Below are 7,983 nucleotides of genomic sequence, written 5' to 3'. Positions count from 1 at the left end.
TCGCCGCGTCCCTCCTGTCTCCAGGCTCCTGATGCTCAGCGGTCAGTGGTCAGCGAGGCGGTGCGATGTGGGGAGAAGCTCGGGGTCAGGAGCCCCCTCTGCGCCTCTGACCACCCCCCGCGGCGCTGGCTCGGGCCCTACGGGAGGACGGCCTGGAGCTGGGGCTCCCGAGCCCGAGAAGGCGCCAGGCGCCCTGTGTGCCAGGTGTGGCCCCTGCCCTCCCCAGAAGGGCACCTGGGGCGCCCAGGAGGCAGGGAGAGGGCGCCCGAGACCGTGACGAGCGGGGAGGGCCTCCTCCTGTCCCGCCGGTGCCGGTGCCGCGGCTGCGACTCCAGGGTGTGCACCGGGGACCTTGCAGCGCCAGGGAGGAGAGGGGCGGCTGGTGGCCGCGCGGGGACAGAAGCACGGCCGTGGAGCTGGGCCACCAGCCTCGACGACCGGAACCAGTCACGTTGCCCAGGAAGCCTCGGTGTCCCCGGGGATGACCGAGTCTAACGCCACCACCTCCTGACGCGCCGTGGAGCCCGGCAGGCCACCGGGAGGGGGATCGCCCTTGGGAGGCCGCCGGTGCTGCTCCCCTGGCCCCGCGATGCCCACCGAGATGGTTTCCCCCTTGGGGCACGATGCATTTCTCCTCTTGGCAGGAGAGGGCTGGGGTCCAGGCTAAGACTCTGCCGCAGCCAGAAGCCCCGCGGGGCGGCCCTCACCGTCGGATCCGGCTACTCCCTCGCCCCTGGCCGGGAGCTGGGCCAGGCCTCGGGGTCCGGGGGAGGCTAACGGTGTGCGCAGGGCGGACGTCCCCTCGGCCCGCACCCACACGGGCACCCACGCCGGAGACAGCATCCACGGAGGCCCCCACCGCAAGCGCCGTCACAGCCCGGACTGCTGCAGACTCGCCGCCCGCCGGCGTCCTTGCAAACCTTTCCCGGGGCAGCCCGGGGGGGCCCAGCGGCTTGGGGCTGCCTCAGCCCGGGGCGTGACCCCAGGGTCCCGGGATCGAGTCCCACGTCGGGCTCCCTGCATGGAGCCTGCTTCTCCCTCTGCCTGTGTCTCTGCCTCTCTCTGTGTCTCTCATGAATAAATAAACTCTTTCAAAATTCCCTCTAGTACAGATACCCGCTCTTTTATCCCCCATTTTACAGATGAGGAAACAGAGGCACAGAAAAGTAAGATGAGATGCCTTAGGTCCGGGGTGGCCTGGCGCGCGCACAGCACACATTGCCTTCCCCCTCCCCTGAGCCCCGTTTATTTGCAGACACATTCCCGGCAGCTCTGCCCCCGCCGCGCCCCGCCCCGCCCCGCCCCCCCCCGCGAGCGGCAGGTGCGCCCGGCCCGCTCCGTCCCTGCAGCCCCCCGCCCCCCGCGCCCATTTCCCGGACGGCAGCCTAGAAGTCGAGGCCCCGCCTCCCGGGAGCTTTAGCGGCAGGGCCGAGCTGCGGCCCGGGCGCCCCCTCCACCGGGAAGGCCGCCGTCACGCGCTGGCACGCGGAGCCCGCGGCGAGGTCCCGGGCGGCCGCCGAGTCCCGCGCGCCACGTTTGCAGCTGTTTTCGTTGCCGCGGGTTTGTGACACGAAACGGAAGAATTGACGGAAGATCGGCGATTTGGGAGTAGGACGCGCGGACGACCCTAGCACCCTGCGTAGACGGCGCCGAGCCCCCGGGCGCGCGGGTCCGCGGCAGCTTGTCCCCCACCCCGCGACCCCGAGGGCAGGGCCCGGGCTCGGTCCCGCCCCCTCCCCTCCCCTCCCCTCCCCCTGCGGCCCCGGGGGCGCGGCCTGGGCTGGGTCCCGCCCCCCTCCCCTCCGCTCCCCTCCCCTCCCCCCTGCAGCCCCGAGGGCAGGGCCCGGGCTGGGGTCCCGCCCCCCTCCCCTCCCCCTCCCCTCCCCCTGCGGCCCCGGGGGCGCGGCCTGGGCTGGGGTTCCCCCCCTCCCCCTGCAGCCCCGAGGGCAGGGCCCGGGCTGGGGTCCCGCCCCCCCCCCCCCCCCCTCCCCTCCCCCTGCGGCCCCGGGGGCGCGGCCTGGGCTGGGGTTCCCCCCCTCCCCCTGCAGCCCCGAGGGCAGGGCCCGGGCTGGGATCCCGCCCCACCTCCCCTCCCCTCCCCCTGGGCCCCGGGGGCGCGGCCTGGGCTGGGTCCCGCCCCCCACCCCTCCCCTCCCCTCCCCTCCCCCTGCGGCCCCGGGGGCGCGGCCTGGGCTGGGGTTCCCCCCCTCCCCCTGCAGCCCCGAGGGCAGGGCCCGGGCTGGGGTCCCGCCCCACCTCCCCTCCCCTCCCCCTGGGCCCCGGGGGCGCGGCCTGGGCTGGGGTCCGCCGGGGCCCGCCGGGGTCCGCGCTGCCCGCCCACATCCCCGACCGCTCGGCCGCGACCCGGGCTCCGGCCCCCCCAGCCCCCTCCAGCCCCCTCCGCGGCCGGGCCCGGGGACCGAGGCGCGCGGCGGCGCAGGCGGCAGGGGACGGGGTGGACGGGGTGGGCCTCCCGCCCGGCGGCCGCCTCGGACCTGCAGCTGGGCCTCCCGCGGCGAAGGCCCGGGGCGTCTGCAGGCGGGGCCCGCGCCCACTGCCCCGTGTCCCCCCGAGCCCGGGGCCGCCTGTCCCGCGGGGCGAGCCCGACCCGGGGCCCGACGGGGTCCGCGCTCGTCGGGGCGGCTGCGCTCCATTGTTCACTGCGGGCCAATCGGGTTTGTCCCCCGCGGCCGCCGGGCCCCGCCCCGCCCCGCCCCGCCCCTCCGCCCCCGCCCCGCCCCGCCCTCCCTCCGCCCGCCGGCCCCGCCCCCTCCGCCGGCCCCGCCCCCGCCACGCCCCCGCGGTCCCGGGGAGCTCCGTGACGCCGCAGGTCCCGCCCCCGGCTCCGGCCCCTGGCGAGTGCGTGCTGACGTCATGCTGCGTGCGGGCCGGTGCGGAGTCGCCCCTCCAAGTCCGCGGGGCCGCCGAGTTAGTTCCCCGAGAGCCGGCTGGGCGCGCGACCCGGGTCCTGGCCGGCCGCGCCCTCCGCGCCCGCGCCCCGCTCGGTGGATGTGGTTCTCCGCCCCCCGCGCCTGGGTGCGATGGGGGACCCTCCCAAGAGTGAGTCCGCGTGCGGGGCGCGGCCGGGGGGCGCGGGGGCGCGGGGGCGCGGGCCTGCAGGTGTCGGGCTCGGCCGGCGGGCGGGGCCCCGAGCTGCCCGGTGCCTCCGCGGGCGACCGCGCGCCGTGCTCGCCGGGGACTGCGGGGCTGCGCCGGGGCGGACGGACGGGCGGACGGGCGGGCGGACGGGCGGACGGGCGGGAGGTCGGACGGGAGGGCGGACGGGCGGGCGGACGGGCGGGCGGACGGGCGGGCGGACGGGCGGACGGACGGGCGGGAGGGCGCAGCTCCGCGAGTCCGAAGGCGCCGCGTTTTCGTCTCCGACCGTCCGGCCGCGCGCGGCTTCGTGGTAGCGGGACGAGGGTGGGGGCGCGGCGGCCGCGGGCGACCCGGCCCTGACCCCGCCCGCGCGTGCCCGCAGGGAAGCCCGGGACCGCCCTGTGCGTGGGCTGCGGGAGCCGGATCCACGACCAGTTCCTCCTGCGGGTGTCGCCGGACCTGGAGTGGCACGCCGCCTGCCTCAAGTGCGCCGAGTGCAGCCAGTACCTGGACGAGACCTGCACGTGCTTCGTGAGGGACGGGAAGACCTACTGCAAGCGGGACTACGCCAGGTGAGGCCGGGCGGGCGGGCGGGCGGGCGGGGGCGCCGCGCCCCGGGACCCAGCCGCGCCCCAGGCCCGCTGACGCCGCGCCCCGGGCCCGCAGGCTGTTCGGCATCAAGTGCGCCAAGTGCCAGGTGGGCTTCAGCAGCAGCGACCTGGTGATGCGCGCGCGGGACCGCGTGTACCACGTCGAGTGCTTCCGCTGCTCCGTGTGCAGCCGCCAGCTGCTGCCCGGCGACGAGTTCTCGCTGCGGGAGCACGAGCTGCTGTGCCGCGCGGACCACGGCCTCCTGCTGGAGCGCGCGGCGGCCGGCAGCCCGCACAGCCCCGGCCCGCTCCCCGGCGCCCGCGGCCTGCACCTGCCAGGTAAGCCGGGAGCGCGGGCCGGGCGGGCCGGGGTCGGGCGAGCGAGGCGCTCCCCGAGATGGACGTGGGCCAGCGGGGGCCGGGGGGGCCAGCGGGCCCTGGGGGATTCCTGCCCGACACGGAGGGGCTCGGCAGCCCGCTCAGGCCCCTGCGTGAACCACTCGTGCTTGTGCGGGAGCCGCTGCGGAGGCCGGAGGCCTCGAGGTCTCGGAACACGGCTCGGGGGCCGCTCGGGCCGCTCAGAGATGCGTGGGAGTGGGAGTGTGGCCACCAGGGGGTCAGGGCTGGTGGCCCCGGCTGGGCAGCTCCAGCAGGCCCGGCGGCGCCCCTGGGTGCTGCGCGGTCGCTCCTCTGCTTGCCTCCCCCGGGGAAGGAGACTGAGCCGGGCCGAGGGGCTCTTTGTGCGTATTTGTCCCGACCCCGAGGGGCTGTCGGTGCAGGTCCTGTTTGGAGGGGGCAGCCAGGCCGGCTGGGCGCGTGCTGGGGGCACCCCATCTCCGCTCCCTTTTGTTCGGCGCGGTGGGCGGCGCAGGCTGCGTCCCGGGTGGAGAGAACCCGGAGCCCAGCGGGAATGTCGGCCGCAGGGCCGGGAGCCTGGGCCCTTGGAGGAGGCCGTTGGGGCCGGAGCCCCCGGCGCCCCGGCCGGTCCGCAGTCTCCAGAGCAGGAGGCAGGGCTGCCGCGGGCCCCAGCGAGCGGGAGACAGGCCCCCAGTCCCCGAGGCCCCCGCCGCCGCCAGCCCTTCGGTGTCGGGCCCAGAGCCCCTGCTCCCTCTCCCTCCCTCGCCCCACGGGCCCTGAGCAGCCCTCCCTGGGGTCGGTCCGTGCCGGAGGCGCCGGCGGCCGGGTGCAGGGCTCCCAGAGCCCGGGCGGCCGCGGGGGACAGGGCGGGAGATGCCGAGCTCCCTGGGGTCGGGGAGCGGCCGCCGGCAGAGCCGGAGCCGGAGGGAGGACAAGGAGCCGGGCCTGGGCGCCCAGCCCGCGCCCACCTCCACCCGGTGCCCACAGAGCCCGCGGCCGCCCGGCAGCCCTCGCTGCGCCCGCACGTGCACAAGCCGGCGGAGAAGACGACCCGCGTGCGGACGGTGCTCAACGAGAAGCAGCTGCACACCCTGCGGACCTGCTACGCCGCCAACCCGCGGCCCGACGCGCTCATGAAGGAGCAGCTGGTGGAGATGACGGGCCTGAGCCCGCGGGTCATCCGCGTCTGGTTCCAGAACAAGCGGTGCAAGGACAAGAAGAAGTCCATCCTCATGAAGCAGCTGCAGCAGCAGCAGCACAACGACAAGACGGTGAGGGGCTGCGCGGCCGAAGCGGGGGGCTTGAGGCCTGGGGCACATCCGCGGGCCCTTTTCTGGGGGCTCTGGGTAGACGGGGCACCGGGGCACTCCCAACGGCGTGTTTGCACGCTCGGCGCCAGGCTTGCTTTGGGGGTTCAGGCTGCTTCGTTTCGCATGAGCTGGGGCCCCTTGTCCCCGCCGCCGGCCTGAGCCCGAGCCGCCTGGGTCTGCGTCTTCCACTCGCCCGGCCGGGTGGGTCCTCTTGGCTTGGTTTGGTTGGGACACGATCGCGACGAGTGGGAGCGCAGGCCTGGAGGTGCTTCTCCTCTCGGCCCCCGACTGGCTTCCAGCAGGGAGGCCGGGCTCCGGGCTCCGGGCTCTGGGAGGCCGCCGAGCATCCTGGCCGGGGCGGAGGACCCACTGGGCTGCCGTGGCCTGAGCGCCAGGCCCCAAACCTCTCAGCATCGCCCGGGGCAGTGCCGGGGTGCTGGGAGGCGCTGGACCCGCCTGAGCATCCCTGGCCTCCCCTGCGCTCGTCCCTCAGAGCCTCCAGGGATTGACGGGGACGCCCCTGGTGGCGGGCAGCCCCATCCGCCACGAGAGCGCCGTGCAGGGCAGCGCCGTGGAGGTGCAGACCTACCAGCCCCCGTGGAAAGCCCTCAGCGAGTTCGCCCTGCAGAGCGACCTGGACCAACCCGCCTTCCAGCAGCTGGTGAGGTCCCGCCCGGGCCCTCGGACCTCAGGTCCCGGAGGGGTGGGATTTAGGGGCTCCCCGGGGAGGGGGCGCTGGGGACCGCCTGGCGCTGAGGGCACAGGTGCGGGTACTGCTGGTGCACGTCGGCCGCAGTCCGCTCTAAACCGGGTGTCCTGGGCCAGGGCACCACAGGGAGGCCCCTGGGGCCGACGCAGCCGAGCCGGCCTCCCACCCCTGCGCGCGCTCGGGACGTGGCCCCTTCCCCGCAGGGCTTGCTCCGGCCGTGTCCCTGGCTAGTGGCCTGGGGCTGCAGCCCGCGCCGCCTCACCGCCTCCTCCCGGGGCTCCTCCCCAGGTCTCCTTCTCCGAGTCTGGCTCGCTGGGCAACTCCTCGGGCAGCGACGTGACCTCCCTGTCCTCGCAGCTGCCCGACACCCCCAACAGCATGGTGCCGAGTCCCGTGGAGACGTGAGGGGCCCATCGTCGCCAGCCCGCGGACCTCGCATGCTCCCCGCATGAGACGCACCCACGCTCAGGCCATTCCTGCTCTGAAAACTCTCGCCTTCGTAATTATCATTATTGTTATTTAAAGAGAGACGCCGCAGCGGCCGGGAGGCCCGGAGCTGCAGGGTGCAGCCTGCTCTCACCAGGCCGGAGGGCCCTGCTCTAAGAACGGCTATTTTTTTCAAAACCAGAATTTGGGATTTACTAGGGTCAGCTGTGCGCCCGCCCTGGCCCCGCCGCCGCCGCCCCGTCCGTCCGGGTGGGGCCACCTGCTCCGGTTCCTGCGGCTCCCGGGGCCCGAGGGGACAGAGCCGGGTCCCGAGCGCGGGGCTGCCGGAGCAAAGCGGAAACGGGACTCTCCTTGGAAACGTTCTAAGTTATCAGTCGACGGAGGACAGCGTGTGAGCCTTTGCCGAACAAAACGTAAGTTATTGTTATTTATTGTGAGAACAGCCAGTTCATGGTGGGATGAATATTTTGATCTTAATAAAAAAATTAATAACCCGCTGCGAGGCTGCTCCTTGTGCGGTGGGCAGGGGAGGGTGCGTCGGGTCGGAGCTGGGGCTCGGAGCTCTTGCCGCGGGGTCCCAGGGTGGGTGCGGGGCTGGTGCACCCCGGGGGTGGGCGCGGTGCAGGGTCTGGGGGTGAGCGCAGGGGCCGGTGCACGTGGGGTGAGCGTGGTGCAGGGTCCAGAGGTGAGCGTGGGGCCGGTGCATGTGGGGTGAGTGCGGTACAGGGTCCGGGGGTGGGCGCGGCCGGTGCAGGGTCCCGGGGTGAGCGCGGTGCAGGGTCCCGGGGGTGAGCACGGTGCAGGGTCTGGCGGTGGGCGCGGGGCCGGTGCAGGGTCCAGAGGTGAGTGTGGTGCAGGGTCCCGGAGTGAGTGTGGTGCAGGGTCCTTGGGGGTGAGTGCGGTGCAGGGTCCCAGGGGTGAGTACGGGGCCCGTGCACCAGGGGTGAGCGCGGTGCAAGGGCCCTGGGGGTGAGCGCGGTGCAGGCTCCTGGGGGTGAGCGCGGTGCAGGGTCTGGCGGTGGGCGCGGGGCCGGTGCAGGGTCCCGGGGTGAGTGTGGTGCAGGGTCCTTGGGGGTGAGCGCGGTGCAGGGTCCTGGGGGTGAGTGCGGGGCCGGTGCACTTGGGGTGAGCGTGGTGCAAGGTCCTTGGGGGTGAGCACGGTGCCGGGTCCGGGGGTGGGCGCGGGGCCGGTGCAGGTTCCCAGGGGTGAGCGCGGTGCAGGGTCCGGAGGTGAGCGCAGTGCTGGCTCCCGGGGTGAGCGCGGTGCAGGGTCCGGGGGTGGGCGCAGGGCCGGTGCAGGCTCCCGGGGGTGAGCGTGGTGCAGGGTCCGGAGGTGAGCGCGGTGCAGGGTCCCGGGGTGAGCACGGTGCAGGGTCCCGGGGGTGAGTGCGGGGCCGGTGCACCTGGGGTGAGTGTGGTGCAGGGTCCAGAGGGGAGTGTGGTGCAGGGTCCGGAGGTGAGCGCGGTGCAG

The 7,983-nt window shown here is 75.0% G+C and overlaps 1 protein-coding gene across 1 annotated transcript; it reads left to right on the top strand.

Annotated features, from left to right (window-relative positions):
- Positions 1-623: 623 nt before the first annotated feature.
- ISL2 (ISL LIM homeobox 2) lies at positions 624-7,006 on the top strand. Its single transcript, XM_038579897.1, has 8 exons — positions 624-951; positions 2,220-2,521; positions 2,934-3,060; positions 3,482-3,671; positions 3,766-4,028; positions 5,034-5,317; positions 5,850-6,017; positions 6,354-7,006. The coding sequence occupies exons 1-8, from the start codon at positions 624-626 to the stop codon at positions 6,468-6,470; spliced, it is 1,779 nt and encodes a 592-aa protein (XP_038435825.1). The 3' UTR covers positions 6,471-7,006.
- The last annotated feature ends 977 nt before the right edge of the window (positions 7,007-7,983 follow it).

This window comes from Canis lupus, chromosome 30, assembly GCF_011100685.1.
Source record: "Canis lupus familiaris isolate Mischka breed German Shepherd chromosome 30, alternate assembly UU_Cfam_GSD_1.0, whole genome shotgun sequence".
In the NCBI taxonomy this organism is placed as follows: domain Eukaryota; kingdom Metazoa; phylum Chordata; class Mammalia; order Carnivora; family Canidae; genus Canis; species Canis lupus.
The sequence above is the reverse complement of the archived record's forward strand: the minus strand, read 5'-3'. Positions and strand labels throughout refer to the sequence as shown.

Bases quoted from the DNA above. Each gene is read 5' to 3' on its own strand.
- ISL2 (XM_038579897.1), top strand. From the start codon at position 624: ATGCATTTCTCCTCTTGGCAGGAGAGGGCTGGGGTCCAGGCTAAGACT. The intron at 3,672-3,765 runs GTGAGGCCGGGC...CCGGGCCCGCAG, and splicing joins TGCAAGCGGGACTACGCCAG to GCTGTTCGGCATCAAGTGCG. The intron at 4,029-5,033 runs GTAAGCCGGGAG...CGGTGCCCACAG, and splicing joins CCGCGGCCTGCACCTGCCAG to AGCCCGCGGCCGCCCGGCAG.